The sequence below is a fragment of the Tachyglossus aculeatus genome, chromosome 4 (genome assembly GCF_015852505.1).
Source record: "Tachyglossus aculeatus isolate mTacAcu1 chromosome 4, mTacAcu1.pri, whole genome shotgun sequence".
Classification (NCBI taxonomy): domain Eukaryota; kingdom Metazoa; phylum Chordata; class Mammalia; order Monotremata; family Tachyglossidae; genus Tachyglossus; species Tachyglossus aculeatus.
In genome coordinates this window covers 65612644-65632142 of record NC_052069.1, presented here as the reverse complement: position 1 = coordinate 65632142, position 19499 = coordinate 65612644, and the positions used below count along the sequence as shown (strand labels likewise).

General features: G+C 42.9%; 1 protein-coding gene and 1 non-coding gene across 3 annotated transcripts in view; both read right to left on the bottom strand.

Annotated features, from left to right (window-relative positions):
* DENND1B (DENN domain containing 1B) overlaps positions 1-19499 on the bottom strand; it is a 330783-nt gene that overhangs the window by 62495 nt on the left and 248789 nt on the right. For both annotated transcript variants that reach the window (XM_038744737.1, XM_038744739.1), the window contains one exon: positions 12857-12958. In XM_038744737.1, coding sequence (XP_038600665.1) covers positions 12857-12958 — 102 coding nt within the window. The remainder of the gene's footprint in view (positions 1-12856; positions 12959-19499) is intronic.
* LOC119927620 lies at positions 15314-15451 on the bottom strand. The gene has a single exon (XR_005450606.1). It is a non-coding gene; the product is annotated as a small nucleolar RNA SNORA7 (small nucleolar RNA).

Sequence of the window (19499 nt, the reverse complement as noted above, 5' to 3'; positions counted from 1 at the left end):
TACAGGATGGCACTGCAGTGTCCAAAATTTGAAATGCAAAACTTACCTGCTCTGATAGTAAGATTTTTTTGAAGCATGTAATTTTATCTTATTACCTTTATAAACTCCATAACATATATGGTGTTTATTAATTCTATTTAAGCAAAAATTCAACATATTTTTTTTGGTCTACAAATAACATATCATAAAGTGGTTGCTTGTGTGACTTGTGGCCATAGAGGTCATGGCCACTTTTTCTAAGTAATAAAAAATTCAGTAAGAGAAATTTACGACTGGTGACTTTCAGTGGGAAGGAGGAAAATCTCTACAACTCTTCAAAGGTAATATCTGACTAAAACATAATTTACTGCACCATGTTAAAGGAGGAAAAATATGTCTGAACATTGTTAAATACCAGGTTTATTAATCGGTCTTGTTAAGTTTTGATTTTTTTGCATTGCATATTTCCATTCTCCCACATAGATATTGTGAATTTTAAAATGAAACAATTTGAAATCAGCGAGTATGCCTCATTTTTCTTTTTACTAAATCAGAAATCTAAACAATATGTACTGTTTTGGAAGCAAAAAGGTGAAAGTAAAATGATATATTAAAGTGATTCCCGGTACCCAAAGAACAAATGAAGATATCCTTTTAAACAGCTTAATATGCCTTAAAAGATTAAGGTTGCTAGGTTTTTAAAAGCTTCATATTCATAGTGTGTTTACCAGAAATAATCCTCCCAGTTCAGTTTGAACCGAATAGCTCAAGTCTTAGTACAGATAAACACAGGAATTATTTCCCAGTTAGGATTTTCTTCTACTATCGGTTTCTAAAATAATATAGTAGAAGCCAACAGAAATCAATCATTTGGTCAAGCATCCTAATTTATTTTATCCCATGGTTGGCCAACACTCCTATTGGTGACAATGTACAAACTAGTGAAGCAAAGCTAAATATATTTATAAAGTTATAAAAAATATAAAGCAAGGACCAGTGGGAATAAAGGAGAAAATGCTGTCTCCGCATTTCTCGGCTAAAGTTTTTTTTTCTAGTTTTGATTTGCAGTCGGCTGCTTTCCAAATGAAGTTGGTTCATGGTCAGACCACTGTCGCATCACTGGATTATTTCACAGTAAGTAAAGCAGATAAGAGCATTTCTAGCCGCTGCTGCTGCCGCGCGGAAACCAGTCTTTGAACTCCAAGAAATTATCGCTTTTGGAAAAGTTCCGATTGTATTACGTGCCATACGCTGACTTCTGATGAATGGTTTCACTCAACATTTGGCCAAATGATATCAGTGGATAACTGAGAGGCTGAGTTCTAGATTTCAACATTTAAGCATAAATTAATCCCAAATACTACCCAGTTCAAACAATGAGAAGCATACAACTCAGTTACGGTTTTGAAAAGTACTTCACTTTGGAAAATGAATGCTGTATTTTCTGCAAAGGAACAATGTTAATTTGAAGACAGCAGCTAATAGGATCTGTATTCAAGTATGAATAATGCAGTTTTATGACATGTATGTGGCTATCATTATCAAAAATGGCTACCATTTAGTTGTCCTTCCTTGGGTTCAAATCCCGGCTCCGCCAATTGTCAGCTGTGTGACTTTGGGCAAAGTCACTAACTTCTCTGTCTGTAAAATGGGGATTAAGACTGTGAGCCCCCCGTGGGACAACCCGATCACCTTGTAACCTCTCCAGCACTTAGAACAGTGCTTTGCACATAGTGTTTAATAAATGCCATTATTATTATTATTATTATTATTAAGTGCCACGCTGCTGGGGATGACCTATGAGGCTAAACTGACCATTCATTCATTCATTCACTGAATCATATTTATTGAGTGCTTGTTGTGTGAAAAGCACTGTACTGAGTGCTTGGAAAGTACAATACAGCAAGAGAGACAATCCCTGCCCACAACAGGCTCGCAGGCTGGGAGCGAGACAGACATCAATACAAGTAAACAGACCTCAATATAAATAAATAGAATTATAGATATATACATAAATACATAAGTGCTGTGGAGCGGGAAGAGGGAGGAAGAGCAAAGGGAATGAGTCTTGGTGATGCCGAAGGGAGGGGGAGCTGAGGAAAAGCAGGACAATCTGGATAGGCCTCTTGGAGGAGGTGCGCCTTAAGTAGGGCTTTGAAGGGGGAAGAGTGATTGTCTGGCAGATTGAGGAGGATGGACAATCCCTCTCTCACTGATCTCCACCACTGACCTCATCAATCATATTTATCAATCAATCAACCATATTTATTGAGCACTTATTGTGTGCAGAGCACTATGCCAGGTTTGGCAAACTCACGGTTCACTGGGAGGATGGTGGGTTACCCGGCTCTGGACTTGGCAGCTCCAATCAATCTATCAGTGGCACTTATTGAGCACTTAGTGTATGCAGAGCACTATACTAAGCATTTAGGAGAGTACAATATAATAAGCAGGTAGACACGGTCCCTGCCTCAAGAAGGCTACAGTGTCGAGAGAGGCAGCATGGCCCAGTGGAGACGGCATGGGCCTAAGACTCTGAAGGACCTAGATTCTAATCCCAAGTCCATTATTTTTCTGCTGTGTGACCCTGGGCAAGTCACTTAATTTATCTATGCCTCAGTTACCTCATCTGTAAAATGGTGATTAAGGCTGTGAGCCCCAGGTAGGACAAGGACTATGTCCAACCTGATTGGTTTGCATCTACCCCGGCCCTTAGAACAGTTCCTGGCACATAGTAAGCACTTAACAAATACTATTATTATTACACAAATTTATTATTATATGATATTATAATAATTATTTAAACAAATTTCAGATATGGAAAATGACAGAGTATGAAGCTATGTACGAGTACTGTGGGCTTAGGGTGGGGTGAATATCACATTTCTAAGGAATAGAGGTCCACGTATATAGATGACACAGATGGGAGGGTGGAGAGGGGAAATAAGGGCTTAGTAAGGGAATGCCTCTTGGAGGAGATGCAATTTTAGGAGGGTCTTGAAGGTAGGAAGAGTTATGGACTGTCAGAAATGAATGGGGAGGGAATTCCAGGCCTGAGGAAGGATAATAATAATGGCATTTATTACGTGCATACTATGTGCAAAGCACTGTTCAAAGCACTGGGGAGGTTACAAGGACATCAGGTTGTCCCATGGGGGGCTCACAGTCTTAATCCCCATTTTACAGATGAGGGAACTGAGGCACAGAGGAGTTAAGTGACTTGTCCAAAGTCACACAGCTGACAATTGGCAGAGCTGGGATTCAAACCCATGACCCCTGACTCATGGATGTGGGCAAAGGGTCAGTGGTGGGACACACTGGGTAGGCTTTTTTACAGCATTTATTTAGCACTTCCTATGCACAAAGCACTGTCCAAAGCGTTGCCATTAGAGGTGCAAAAATGTCTGGACCAGGTTGCAGAAGGAAATTAGGGAGGTAAGGTAGGAGGGAGAGAGATGAGTACCTTAAAGCTGATAAGACATTTCTGTTTGATAAGACATTTCTATTTGAAGCAGGGTGGGGGGGGGGGGGTGGATGGGCAACCACTGGAAGTTTCTTTAGGAGTGGGAAGATGTGGACAGAGCATTTTCTTTTTTAAATGATCCTATGCAGCAGAGTGAAGTACGGACTGGAGTGGGAAGAGGCAGGAGGCAGGGAGGTCAACAAGGAGGCTGATGCAGTAGTCAAGGTGGGATAGGAGAAGTGCTTGGATCCAAGTGGTAGCAGTTTGGGTGGAGAGGAAAGCCCCGGGACAGTCAGCCCCTAGAGCAGCTGGCTGCAACAGGGAAACGGTGGGGGAGGGAGCCTCTCAGGGGTCAGTCCTTGCTCTGGTCCCCAGGCTGGAAGGACTGCTGCTCCTTCTGCTTCTCTCTAGCTGGTCTACATGATAGCCCCCGCCCTGGAAATCAATCAACTGTATTTACTGAGCACTTACTGTGTGCAGAGCACTGTACTAAGTGCTTGGGAGAATACAACACAACAGGGTTGGTAGACTTCTTCCCTGCAGCGGCAGCCATCATACTTCGCTCCACCAATGCTCACCTTCTCACTGCATCTCAATCTTATCTTGCTTATCTCACCGCCGACCTCTTGCCCATATCCTGCTTCTGGCCTGGATCACCCTCCCTCCCTCATATTCCTTCATTTAATTGTACTTACTGAGTGATTACTGTGTACAGAGTGCTGTACTAAGTGCTTGAAAAGTACAGTTCAGCAACAGAGACAATCCCCACCCATATCCAACAGACAATGACTCCCCACCCCACTTCAAAGACTTATTGAATAATAATAATAATAATAATGATGGCATTTATTAAGCGCTTACTATGTGCAAAGAAGGCACATCTCCTCCATGAGGTATTCCCTAAGCCCTCCTTTCCTCTTCTCCTGCTCCCTTCTGCTCCCTTTATTCATCCCCCCACCAGTCCCACAACACTTCTATACATATTAGTAATATATTTATTTATATTAATGTCCATTCCCTATCTAGACTGTAAGCTCAATGTGGGCAGGGAATGTGTCAGTTTTTTGTTTTATTGTACTCTCTGCACATAGTAGATGCTCAATAAATACAATGGACTGACTGACTGACTCCATCTCCAGCCCAGGGCCAAGGGTAGAGCAGCTCTGCAGAGACAGAGGTGAGCCATCTCCACTGTTTTTCTCTCCCGCAGCTGTCGCCCAAAGGAGAAATCATCAGAGGGTCAGGGAAATCACCAAGGGGGTGGGAAAGTAGGTGAGGGGTGTCTGCCTTTCTCTCTGCCTCTTTCTCCTGCTTCCTTTTCCTTAATTTTGGATCACTAATCCCATTAATATTTTTCTGCAATAAATGATGTGACGTTTTCTAAACATTTCATTGTTCCATTTTCTAATGATGAATCATTCAACTGATTATTTTACATAAACTTAGCAGTCTACACAGTAAGCGTTCCACCTCACCACACCTAATGTCAGGGGCCTGACAGCAGTGATTTGATGAGGGAGGGGAGCTCTTTAAAACCTAACCTAGATTCTTCAAGAACGTAACCCCTGTGTTACTGAAGAATTAATTGTATATAAAAGAAAAGCCTTAAAACACAAAGCAATGTAGTTAATCTAGGGCAAAGTTCCTCTCCTAGAAGGGGGTTGAAACATGTTTTTTGATGATAGGCCTGTGAATAACTTGAACAGGCTGTCGAGCAGTGTGGCTTAATGGGTAGAGTATGGGCCTGAGGGTCAGAAGGACCTGGATTCTAATCCCAGTTCCACCACATCTCTGCAGTGTGACCTGGGGCAAGTCACTTAACTTTTCTGGGCCTCAGTTACCTCATCTGTAAAATGGGTAAAATGGGGATTAAGAGTGTGAACCCTATGTAGGCCAGGGACTGTGTTCAAACTGATGAACTTGTATCTACCCTAGTGTTTAGAACAGTGCTTGGAACATAGTAAGTGCTTAACAAGCACCATTACTATTACTGTTATCATTATTAATAATAATAATTATAGAGGTGGCAAGATTTACCCATACCAAGATGAACTGCATGCTTTTTCCCATCTCTGTTAGTCACACAACATTTTATTTAAAAAGCCCGGATAGTTCCTTGGGTTGCCTTTTTGTTCATCAAAATTGACACTAAACTCTGAATGATTAGATCCAAGTCCAGCTATGCCTGGGGATTGTAAAAATCAACAGTGTTTGTTCCAGGGACTGGAACTATTTGAATTCCTTGAAAAGTAGTCTGTACTAAATGCTTTATTTGCTAGGAAGGACAATATAATAATAATTATATAATAATTATGGTACTCGTTAAGCATTTTCTACGTGCCAAGCACTGTCCACAACACTTTGGTAGGTACAAGTTCACTTCGAACTTCACACTTCACACACACTTCACTTCTATTCTTCACACTGCTGCCCGGATCATCTTTGTGCAGAAACGCTCTGGGCATGTTACTCCCCTTCTCAAAAATCTTCAGTGGCTGCCTGTCAACCTACACATCAAGCAGAAACTCCTCACTCTCAGTTTTAAGGCTCTCCACCATCTCGCCCCCTCCTACCTCACCTCCCTTCTCTCCTTCTACAGCCCACCCCACACCCTCCACTCCTCTGCCACTAACCTCCTCACTGTATCTCGTTCTCGCCTGTCCCGCCGTTGACCCCCGGCCCACGTCCTCCCCCGGCCAGGAATGCCCTCCCTCCACATATCCACCATGCTAGCTCTCTTCCTCCCTTCAAAGCCCTACTGAGAACTCACCTCCTCCAAGAGGCCTTCCCAGATTGAGCTCCCTTTTTCCTCTCCTCCTCCCCATCCCCCCGCCCTACCTCCTTCCCCTCCCCACAGCACCTGTATATATGTTTGTACAGATTAATTGCTCTATTTATTTTACTTGTACATATTTACTATTCTATTTATTTTATTAATGTGTATATAGCTATAATTCTATTTATTCTGATGGTATTGACACCTGTCTACTTGGTTTGTTTTGTTGTTTGTCTCCCCCTTCTAGATGGTGCGCCCGTTGTTGGGTAGGGACCGTCTCTATATGTTGCCAACTTGTACTTCCCATGTGCTTAGTACAGTGCTCTGCACACAGTAAGTGCTCAATAAATTAGATTGAATGAATACAAGTTCATCCGGTTGGACATAGTCCCTGTCCCACATGGGGCTCACACACTCTTACCTTCTTTTTGCAGATGCGGTAACTGAGGCACAGAGAAGTTAAGTGGCTTGCCTAAGGTCACACAGCCGACAAGAGGTGGAGCCAGAATTGGAACCCAGGTCCTTCCGACTCCCAAGCCAGTGCTCTATTCACTAAACCACATTGCTTCTATATCATTACTATCAGTGAGCCCACTGTTGGGTAGGGACCGTCTCTATATGTTGCGCGCTTAGTACAGAGCTCTGCACACAGTAAGTGCTCAATAAATACGATTGAATGAATGAATGAATCACAATATCATTACTGAGGGTATGAATATGGACTTCTACAAACTCTCTAGGGGAACTGTTGATATAAAGGACTAGCAGCGGGTCTTTCTGGAGGAAATGGGCACTGATGGGCACCGGGGATCCAGGGAAGAACGCAGCCAGCTCAGGCTACTGGTGATCCCACCAGGCTACCCAATGTTAAGCCAAAGGGTTTCTTCCCATCATCAATCAATCAATCATATTTATTGCATGCTTACTGTGTATAGAACACTGTACTAAGAGCTTGGGATAGTACAATATAACAACACAACAGATACATTCTCTGCCCATAGTGAGCTTCAGTCTAGAGGAAGCTTCTGAATAATTATTATAATAATAATTATTATTATTGCTGAATTGTACTTTCCAAGCACTTAGTACAATGTTCTGCACACAGTAAGTGCTCAATAAATATGATTGAATGAATAATAATGATAATAATAATTGTGGTATTTAAGTGCTTACTATGTGCCAGGCACTGCTAAGCGCTGAGGTGGATACAATCAAATCAGGTTATTGTCCCACATGGGGCTCACAGTCTTAATCCCCATTTTACAGATGAGGTAACTGAGGCACAGAGAAGTGAAGAGACTTGCCCAAGGCCACACAGCAGACAAGTGGTGGAGTTGGAACTCCCAGGCCCTTGCTCTATTCACTATACCATGCTGTTTTTTACCTCACGAAGGGCACTGTTTTTTTAGGCAAGAGGAGATTCGGATGTGGAATAGGTCCAGAGGGAGAAAAGAAATGGGCTATTTCAGTACACGTTCAGTAGGCACATCTAAAACACACTCACATATTATCCTACCCCAAATTCCCACTTGTTGCCTTAATGTGAAAGTCCTGCTTATACTTGTATTTCTTTCTCATTTTTTCATTCATGCTGAAATCTGCCTCCCACCTTGGTTTCCTTATACCTCTCCCAGAGGCTGGCTTAGGTTTTGTCATATTTGCTTTTCCGACTAAGCTTCCAACTGACCCCTTCAGCCAGATTTATTCCAAACTGGATGGCCCAACTTGGCCTCCGAACCCAACGAAAAGGCTGATGCTGCAGAGGTCTGCTGCACCAAAACTTAACTTTTCCATAATGAACGAGCTGAAAACACTAGAGTTGCCAGACAAATCCTCACACAGGTGGTGAGCTGCTCAGCTGGTAGTCTTCAGAGGAAATATGCGGACACTGAGTGCTCTTTGGAAGTCTAAACCCGGCTGCCGTCCAGTGCGAAAGTCTCCCGGGACAAAGTCACGAGCATCCTAAACAGCTAGATCGTTGGTCTTGAAAGCATCTGAGCTGCCAGAAAAGAAGCCCCAGAACAGCTGGGTTGCTGAAGAGTTGCAGACACAATATGGGAGCAGGATTAGGACAGCAGAGGAGAAAAACAGCCCAACAGGCCAGAAAATTCCATCTTATTATGAGGAAAAAGTTTCAGAAATAGTACCAAGAACAATAAGGTAACTGATGCTGTTTTATTAATCTCTTTCTTCTCTACCTGAAGGAAAGTCATGACACACGGTGCAGTGGGTAGGGGGGAAGGAGCAGTGTTCCTACTCAAGGCATTTCTGTACAGCTTCCTCATTGGGTTTCATGATCTGTGATATCTGCGATTTAAGACATTTCCCCGCATTCTCAAAGTCGCCAAGCAAGTTCCAGCCATTTGCCACAGGATCCCTGAAGTATGGACCTTGCCACTCGACCTACAGTCTGACAACTCAAAAGGTAGTGAATTCCAGTGGGAAGAGGGAAAGAGGATTTCTGCATGGGTTTACCCCAGGGAATCACTGCTCTATGGAATATCCTTAGGAAAATTTACAAAAAACAAACAAAAATTTACAAAAAGACAATAAATAGTTGTTCTTCAACAGCTAGGTTGGCCCAATCAGGAATGACAGCATATATGTCATCCCACTTGGGGTGATACACTATTACAACACCTTATGAACATACCTGTGAGACTGTGAGCCCACTGTTGAGTAGGGACTGTCTCTATATGTTGCCAATTTGTACTTCCCAAGCGCTTAGTACAGTGCTCCGCACACAGTAAGAGCTCAATAAATACGATTGATTGATTGATTGATACCCAGGCAATCACTTTATTATTACTATTATTATAATTGTTTAGCACTTCCTATACATCAAGCACCGTTCTAAGAGCTGGATAGTCACAAGTTGATTAGGTCTGACATAGTCTCTATCCTACTTTGGGCTCCCAGGATAAATAGGAAGGAGAACAGGCATGGAATCCCCATTTTATAGATGAGGAAACAGGCACAGAGAAGTTTTGTTTTGTTTTGTTTTTTGCTTTTAATGGTATTTGCTAAGTACTTACTCTGTGCCAGGCACTGTACTAAGTGCTGGAGGAGATACAAGAAAATTAGGTTGGACACAGTCTATGTCCCACACGGGGCTCACGATCAATCCCCATTTTACAGATGAGATTACTGAGGCACGGAGAAGACTGTCCAAGGTCACAAAGCAGACAAGTGGCAGAGCTGGGATTAGAACCAAGGTCCTCGGACTTTCAGGTCTGGGCTCTTCCCACTAGCTCATACCGCTTCTCATCTGCAGTGCTACTCTTCTGACAGTTTTAGAATTACACACTTGGGCTTTCAATGCTCCAATCTGACAAGAGTTTGTCTCTTCACCTTATGTTCTCAGGCCTGAAAAGTAACTACAGGAATCCCGCGATACAAGCTTACATGTCCAGGTCTAACTTGGCATGGCGTAGTTAGTAGTCAGAAGGTCATGGGTTCCAATCCTAGCTCCATCACTTGTCTGCCGTTGGCCTTGGGCAAGTCACTTCACTTCTCTGTGCTCAAGTACCTCGTCTGTAAAATGAGGACTAAGAGTGTGAGCCCTATGTAGGACAGGGACTGTGTCCAACCTGATTTGCTTGGATCCATCCCAGTGCTTAGTACAGTTCCTGGCATATAGTAAGCACCTAACAAATGCCATAGTTGTTATTATTATTACTAGAGAGTACTCTTTTACTGGGTTCTAATCCCAGCACCGCCACTAGACTGCTGTGTGACCTGGGCAAATTACTTAACTTCTCTATGCCTCACATGTAAAATGGGTATTAAATACCTGTTCTCCTTCCCCCTTACAGGGTGAGCCCCATATGGGATGGGGACTGTGTCCTATCTGATTATCTTGTATTCCCTCCAGCACTTAGTACAGAACTTGGCTCACTGCGGGCAGGGAATGTCACTGTTCATTGTTGTGTTGAATTTTCCCAAGCGCTTAGTACAGTACTCTGCACACAGTAAGCTCTCAATAAATGTGACTGACTGAATGAATGAATGAGGTACTTAACAGACACCACAATTAGTATTATTTATACTAAAACCAGACCCCACCATTGAGAGTAAAATTCACCTGTGAGTGTGTGTCTGAAAAGGCCAGTGTAGGGACACACATCACAGCCCTTTGTCTCTCATACATGCTGACAGCCATATATCTCATATGTGCAAAATATAGCAAGAATATCATTTTACTGAGGAAACTAAAGCAAAGTCAAAAGTGATGATGCTGAATATATGAAAAAGCATGGTCATAGTGAGAGAGCTCATTGTGGGCAAGGAATGTGTCTGTTTATTGTTATATTGTATTCATTCATTCAATCATATTTATTGAGCGCTTACTGTGCGCAGAGCACTGTACTAAGCACTTGGGAAGTATAAGTTGGCAACATATAGAGACGGTCCCTACCCAACAGCGGGCTCACAGTCTAGAAGGGGGAGACAGACTACAAAACAAATTAACAAAATAAAATAAATAGAATAAATATGTACAAATAAAATAGAGTAATAAATACGTATAAACATATATACAGGTGCTGTGGGGAGGGCAAGGAGGTAAGGCAGGGGGGATGGGGGTGGGGGGGGAGGGGGGAGAAAAGAGGGGGCTCAGTCTGGGAAGGCCTCCTGGAGGAGGTGAGCTCTCAGTAGGGCTTTGAAGGGAGGAAGAGAGTTAGCTTGGCAGATGTGCCAAGGGAGGGCATTCCAGGCCAGGGGGATGACATGGGCCGGGGGTCAACGGCGGGACAGGTGAGAACGAGGCACGGTATTGTACTCTCCCACGTGTTTAGTACAGTGCTTTGCAGATAGTAAGCACTCAATAAATACGATTGAATGAATGAATGTTGAGAACGTCCTACACTGAGCGACAAATGACACTCAGGCTCACAACTACCTCTGCTGTTTGGCAGGCAACTTCTGTGCTGTCCTTATAGCCAGCCATCTGAAAGCCATTTTCTCTCACTTGTTCAGAGGAAATCTCATTCTCTACCTCCAAACACCTGCCTAGAACTTATCTCCCACTGTTGCTATCAGAACTTATCTACCACTGTTGCTATCTGTAGCATTGTTCTTTTTCCCCCTGTTCCCTGTTTTTACTAGAGACAGTTTACTGTTCCTACCCTCACTGTGTTCCAGGAAGTGTTCCCTGAACAAGGACCAGAAGGCAGAGTTGAAAAGGGTTCAGGGTGGACTAGAAAACCATGTTCTCTAACTTCCAGATGCATGTACTTCCCAAGCACTTAGTACAGTGCTCTGCACACAGTAAGCGCTCAATAAATACGATTGATGATGATGTTTTTTTGTGTGTGTGCACATGCATGTTTCAAGCAGAAAACTTTGACCATTGGATGTAAGGTATAACTCTTCCTCCTAACACATTTGCTAATCTCTCCCTCTACAACCTGGCCTGGGTTCTCTGCTTTTCCCAAGTTCACTTTCTCAGTTTGCCTCATTCTTAACTCTTCCACCTCCAACCCCTTATTCACACCTTCCTCCTTTCAGAAACACCTCTCCTTTCAAAACCATCAGACCACAGCTCCTGCCATTTTCAAAGCCTTCCTGAGATCATACGTTTTATTATTCATAGCCTCCCGAATTTTATAACTCTTGCTTCATTAAGGTTTTACCTAAATTGAATCTTGCCATTCTTAAAGTGCCTGGCCCCATCCTTGCCTTGCTATGAATGTGATTTAAATTTCTGACCATTTGGTGACTACGTATGATCTGATGGCTATTGGAAATGTATATTCAAACGAATGAAATTAAATGAATTAAACATCTGTCCTTTTAAGGCAGCATATTTAACTATTCTTTAAGGAAGAATTGGAGGAATATTCTCTTCTATTATCCTGAAAGTTGAAATTAAGTAGAAGGGATATAAAATCATGAAACACTTTATATTCTGGTAAGATTACAATCCACAAAAGAATACAGTATGTCATATTACAGGGTTTCTGCATTTAAAGGGTTCCTCAGAGCACAGTTAAATCATACCACAAGAAGGGATTCTGATGAATCGGGAACCTGATTTTTTATCTTCAGTGTATTTTTTATTTTTTTAAGATCTAATTAATCTACTAAACAAGCGAACAGAAGCCTATCTCTGCCTTTTTTTCCTATGAAAAAAGACTATTCTATAAACTGATGGTCACGAGAGGCAGTGTGACTTAGTGGAAACCGCATGGGCTTGGGAGACAGAGGTCATGGGTTCTAATCCCGGCTCCGTCACTTATCAGCTGTGTGACTTTGGGCAAGTCACTTAATTTATCTGTGCCTCAGTTCCCTCATCTGTAAAATGGGGATTAAGACTGTGAGCCCCACATGGGGCAACCTGATCAACTTGTATCTACTTCAGCGATTAGAAAGCGCTTAGCACATCGTAAGCACTTAAAAAATACCATTACTATTATTATTACCAATTGACTCTAGACTGTAAGCTTCTTGAGGGTAGAACTGCCCAAGTTCTGTGCTCTGTACTCAGAAGCTTACAGTCTAGATTCAACAGACACCCAGTATGATGCTCTGCACATGGTACAGGCTCAGGAAATGCTGGTGATGCAAGAGAACCCACATTATTGTGAATGTGTGATGTGATCACTCTCTTAGAAGAAAAATGAAATGATTTCTTCTACCTGTTTGAAAAGTTGAAGATTCACGGCTGTTTCCAAGAACTGCTTGGTCGGGCTGGAACGGTGTTTGACAAAACTATCTTCACAGAATGTGATGGGCTCCCCCTAGAACAGGGAGAGGACAGTAGACATTAATTACGCAGTCGTTTTTTTTTTTTTTAATGGCATTTATTAAGCGCTTACTATGTGCAAAGCACTGTTCTAAGTGCTGGGGGACACAAGGTGATCAGGTTGTCCCACGTGGGGCTCACAGTCTTTATCCCATTTTACAGATGAGGTAACTGAGGCACAGAGAAGTTAAGTGGCTTGCCCAAGGCCCCACAGCTGACAAGTGGTGGAGCCGGGATTCAAACCCATGACCTCTGACTCCAAAGCCCGTGCTCCTTCCATTAAGCCACGCTGCTTCTCCAGCAGCGGTTAATACACATCATGATCATGGAGCCCTGAGTGCTGCACTAGGCCCTGGGGTAACTTTCAAAAGGATAACGGCACATTCCCTTCATGTCGAATAGCATAAAATCTGTTAGGGGAGATGTCCGAAGACCAAGGTTCTAGTCCAGGCTCTGCCCACTTGTCTGTTGTGTGACCTTGAGCAAGTCATTTAACTTCACTGTGTCTCAGTTTCCTAACCAGGAAAATGGGGTTAAAATACCTAGTCTCCCTTCCTCTTGGACGGTGAGGCCGGTGTGTGACAGGAATGGTGATTTATATGATAATCTTGAATCTACTCTAGTGCTCAGCACAAGTGATTAATGAATACCATCATTATCACCCAAACATTCATGCAGGCTTGCATATATATAGAGAAGCAGCGTGGAAGGAGAACGGTCTTGGGAGTCAGAGGTCATGGGTTCTAATCCCATCTCTGCTGCTTGTCAGCTGTGTGACTTTGGGCAAGTCACTTAACTTCTCTGGGCCTCAGTTACCTCATCTGTAAAATGGGGATTAAGATTGTGAGCCCCACATGGGACAATCTGATCACCTTGTATCCTCTCCAGAGCTTAGAACAGTGCTTTGCACATAGTAAGTGCTTAACAAATACCAAAATTATTATTATTATAATTATTATTATTATATAGATATAGATGTGGACACATTCAAATTATAAATGCATTTTCACAAGGGAAACGTCACATTGAGGAAACTCCATGTTATAATAGTCATGGCTTCACTGATACCATACAATCATTTCTTCCAACATCGAACTGTTTACTATTCAGACAGTTGGGCTTTGCCAGAAGACTGTTTCCTAATTGCCCAACAGCTTTTTATTCAAAATATGTACGGAAACGAATGTGTTTAGGCATGATCCCTGCCCCCGAAGATCTTACAATCTAGCAGGCAACACGCACGCACGCACACACACACACACACACACACACACACACTTAGAGAGAGATTACCCAAGACTCATTTTCATTTTACCTTCTGAATTGAGAAGCATTATTATGAAAACATGTGTCTGCTGGATAGAGCAGACTGAGAAGCACACCTGAAAGCTGAACTTAAAGCTCATCTCCTCCAGGAGGCCTTCCCAGACTAAGCCCCTCTTTTCCTCTGCTCCCCCTCCCCATCGCCCCCACTCACTCCCTCTGCTCTACCCCCCTCCCCACTCCACAGAACTTGTGTGTATATATGTACATATTTTTAATTGTAAAAAATTCACCATTGAGTATATATACACAAGTGCTGTGGGGTAGGGAGGGGGGTAGAGCAGAGGGAGGGAGTGGGGGTGATGGGGAGGGAAGGAGGAGCAGAGGAAAAGGGAAGCTCAGTCTGGGAAGACCTCCTGGAGGAGGTGAGTTCTGAGTGAAGGAACTCCCTCCCCCTTCACATCTGACAGCCCACCACTCTCCCCACCTTCAAAATCCTCCTAAAACCTCATCTCCTCCAAGAGGTCTTCCCTGACTAAGCCCTCATTTCCCCTACCCACCCCTGACTATGCACTGTGACTGTGAACCTCTTAAGCACTTATGCAAACATTCTTATACTCTACTATTCCCCCTATCTCTAAAACAGAAGCAGTGTGGCCTAGAGGATGGAGCACAGACCTAGGAGTGAGAGAAGGAACTGGGTTCTAATCCCAGCTCCACCACTTGTCTGCTGCATGACCTTGGACAAGTCACTTCACTTCTCTGGGCCCCGCTTACCTCATCTATAAAATGGGTTTTAAGACTATGAGCCCTATGCGGGACAGGGACTGTGACCAACCTAATTAATTGGTATCTGTTGTAGTTGTTGTCTTATGCTGTCGAATGTCCGACCCATAGTAATGACATGGGACACATCTGTCCCAGAACGCCCCACCTTCATCTGCAATCGTTCTGGTAGTGTATCCATAGAGTTTTCTTGGTAAAAATACAGAAGTGGTTTACCATTGCCTCCTTCTGCACAGTAAAATTGAGTCTCCACCCTCGGCTCTCTCCCATGCTGCTGCTTGCCCTGCACAGGTGAGTTTTGACTTGTAGCAGATTGCCTTCCACTCTCTAGCCACTGCCCAAGCTAGGAATGGAATGGGTATGCCTCTGCTTGACTCTCCCTCACATAGTCGAAACTGGAAGAATACAGGAAACTCTCCAGGTGCAACCCTGAGAGGAGAATTTGTATCTACCCCAGCGCTTAGAACAGTGACTGCCATATAGGAAGCACTTGACAAATACCATAAAAATAATTGTTTGATTGTCTGTCTCCCCCTGTACACTGTAAGCTCCTTGTGGGAAAGATTTGCTTCTACTAACTCTATTGTATTGTTCTTTCCCAAATGTGCTCTGCACATAGTAAGAACTCAATAAATACACCATAGAATGACTGATTGATTGAATGATTGATGGAAAAGGGATAACAATAATAACAGTGACCATGTGCCAGGCATTGTACTAAGCAGTGGGGTGAATACAAGCAAACTGAGTTGGACACAGTCCCTGCCCCCATTTTCCAGATGAGGTAACCGAGGCACAGAGAAGTGAAGTGACTTGCCCAAGGTCACTTACCCAAGCAGACCCGTGATGGAGTTGGGTTTAGAACCCACGATCTTCTGACTCCCAGGCTCGGGGTCTATTTGCTACACCATGCTGCCCACGCACAATTAAATATATTGAATCAGGCAAGGCACTACCCCACTGTTACGGATCATTATGAAAAGCCAAGGTTTGGAGCAAATACTGAATCATGAATCAAAATGGGCTCTTTGTGTAAGAACAGAATACACAAAACTAGCTGTTCTTCACATTCAAAGATGATGTTAGTCTCTATCCGTGTGTGACCAAGCCTGAAAAAAATCCAAGGCAAGACCAAAATGCTTCCTCCTTCATTTTTGTGTATAGAAACCTAGTTCCAAGCTGCATTATGGGGTTTGTCCAGTCTTATTTTCGAGCCTGCCCCTTGGTATCCCAATCTGAGTGACGCCTTTGCTCAAACACCCAGCTGCTGCCCTCCAGCCTGGGCCACAACCTACGTTCAAGACGTGTTTGATCAAACCCAGGAGGATTTTAAACTGGAAAGTCGATAGCCAGTACTCAGGTTTAACCAACTCCTCCCACACAAAGCACCTGCCTTTTTAATCATGTTGGCAAAGAAGGTGAATTTCACATTTGAAATGTACCTCCCAGGGACCGCTCATATTAAACTTTAAATAGTAAACAAAATCAGTGACTTTAAAAAAAAAAGATGGAACTCAATTTCAGAAAAGAGATTACCTTTAAATGAAATTACATTTGATGATAATTCGGAACATTTTTTATTTTCTAAGTTTCAAGCATAAATTTCCTTAGTGGACAGAAACAAAATACTCTAAAGTTGCACAGCTGGTTATTTTGGTTGGGGAAATGTGAACCTTCAGCAAACTCTGTGAGGTCAAAATGCCCCCAGAGGTTTTATAACCACCACTGTAAAATTATACTGCATTAAATGACTCATACTTGCATGCACTTGCACTTTACATCATGGTTTTAATGATTATTTTTGGTTTGTGAGTATTCACCTATCTCTAAACTGTGACTCTCATTTAGTCACTGGGGTTATACTGACCTCACTGTATCAAACGTGAAGTCATTTTAGTGGCACCTGCTGAGAGTTAACCATTGGTGACATCAGTGCAAAGCCTAGGAAATAGAAGTGAGTCAGGAGGCCAGTAGTGGGAAGAAAAGGACTGTGAATTGAAGCCAGGATTCCAGCTCCAGTTTTGATGTTCCCTAGCAGTAATAATAATGATAGCTTTTATTAAGCACTTACTATGTGCAAAGCACTGTTCTAAGCACTGGAAAGGTTACAAGATGATCAGGTTGTCCCACGGGGGGCTTGCAGTCTTAATCCCCATTTTATAGATGAGGCAACTGAGGCACAGAGAAGTTAAGTGACTTGCCCAAAGTCACACAGCTGGCAATTGGTGGAGTCAGGATTTGAACCCATGACCTCTGACTCCAAAGCCCATACTCTTTCCACTGAGCCAGCAGTAAAGACTTTTGCAATTCATTTGACTCCTTCATGGGTCGAAGTATAAAAAGTGGCAGTAATAATCAATAGTTTTGAGCTCCCAGGAGGGAAAGAAGAGTCAGTTTTCTTCTTATTATCATTATTATTATTCTTTATCATTCTTTACCATTTTTTTCCTACTTTGACTGTGAGCACCATGTGGGATAGGACTGGGTATGGCCTGATTACCCGTAGCTATCCAGTATTTAGTAAAATGATAAGCACAAAGTAAGGATTTCACAAATACAATGATGAGGAGCAACATGGCCTAGTTGGAAGAGTGTGAACCTGGGTCCGAGGACCTGGGTTCTAATCCCTGCTCGGACAATTGCCTGTTGGGTGACCTGAGGAGTCACTTAATTTCTCCGTGCCTCAGGTTTCTCAACTGCAAAATGAGGATTCAATACCCATTCTCCCTCCTGCTAAGACTGTGAGCCCCATGTGGAACAGGGTCTGTGTCTTGCCTGAATATCCTGTATGTATCCCAGAGTTTAGAACCATGTTTGACATTTAGTAAGCATTTAACTAATACCATAATAATGATGATGATGATCCTCAACACTGCACTTATCCTAAAGATACTCTTGGCCTCCTTTGCCAGGGTATTAACAAGGTAAGCCCCATGCCCAAGGGAGTAATGGGTCTCAGTGCAGAGAATTCACCGTACCTCAATCTCATCTATCCCACCGCAGACCTTTCGCCCATGACCTGCCTCTGGCCTGGAACACTCTCCATCCTCATATCCAACAGACAATTACTCTCTCCACCTTCAAAGCCTTACTGAAGGCACATCTCCTCCAGGAGGCCTTCCCTGATTAGGCCCTCCTTTCCTCTTCTCCCACTCCCTTCTGCATCACCCTGACTTGCTCCCTTTATTCATCCCACCTCCCAGCCCCACAGCACTTATATACATATCTGCAGTTTATTTACTTGTATTAATGTCTGTCTCCCCTTCAACACTGTAAGCTCGTTGTGGGTAGGGAATAATAATGATGGCGTTTATTAAGCGCTTACTACGTGAAAAGCACTGTTCTAAGCGCTGGGGAGGTTACAAGGTGTGACGTCAGGTTGTCCCATGGGGTCTCACAGTCTTCACCCCCATTTTACAGATGAGGTAACTGAGGCCCAGAGAAATTAAGCGACTTGCCCAAAGTCACACAGCTGACATTTGCAGAGCCAGGATCTGAACCCATAACCTCTGACTCCAAAGCCCGGGCTCTTTCCATTGAGCCACACTGTGTCTGTTATATTGTTATACTGTAATCTCCCAAGTGCTTAGTCCAGTGCTCTGCACACAGTAAGTGCTCAACAAATATGATTGACCAAAGAAAGGAAAAAGGTTTGGAGAGGATGAAAAAACACAAAGACAATAAATAATTACATTACAATTTCTCTGTTGGTTAGTTTTGTTGGGGGCCACCCCCTTCCATTTTCCCTCATCATCAGCTCTCTTCTGGCCCCCTCTACTTACCCTCAGCTCACATACTTGGTTTTTCTCAAGCCAACCCACAAACTGTAACCATCCTTGTCTTTCTCACCATTGACCTTTCGCCTGCACCCAATTAAGTGATTAACAAATACCCCAATTATTATTATTACATTTCTGTCACAACTGCCTAAGAGTTTGTTCAAGCAGATTATGCAAATCTTAGACATCTGGAGTTTCAGTACCCTTTACCATCCTGTAATCCTACCTCCTCCACTCCTCAAATCAATCAGTTGATCATATTTATTGAGTGGTTACTGCGTCAAACAAACCTTCCTGCATTAATTCCCAGAACCCCAAATTTTATACACCCAATCATCTTTGGCACTTAGGTACTTCTACACTAATCCTCAGCAGTTTTGCATTCATATTTATTCAACTGTACACTTTACTGTTTATTTTGATGACGTTGTCAATACTTTTATATGGCCCTCCTCTGTTAGAGTGTAAGCTCCTTATGGGCAGGGAAGATGTCCCTTTTTTGTTTTATACTTAGCATTTAGAACAGTGCATTGTACCCAATAAGCACTCAATGAAATTAACATTAATTAATGAAATTAATATTACTACTACTGGCTTGAAGGCTTGAAGGAATGTGAACTGTACCCTCTTGTAAGTAAATAAAGCAGTTTCCTGATAGGTAGCAAAGATTTTAAAGGCACAAACATGGCTAGTCTTACTGGTTCCAAC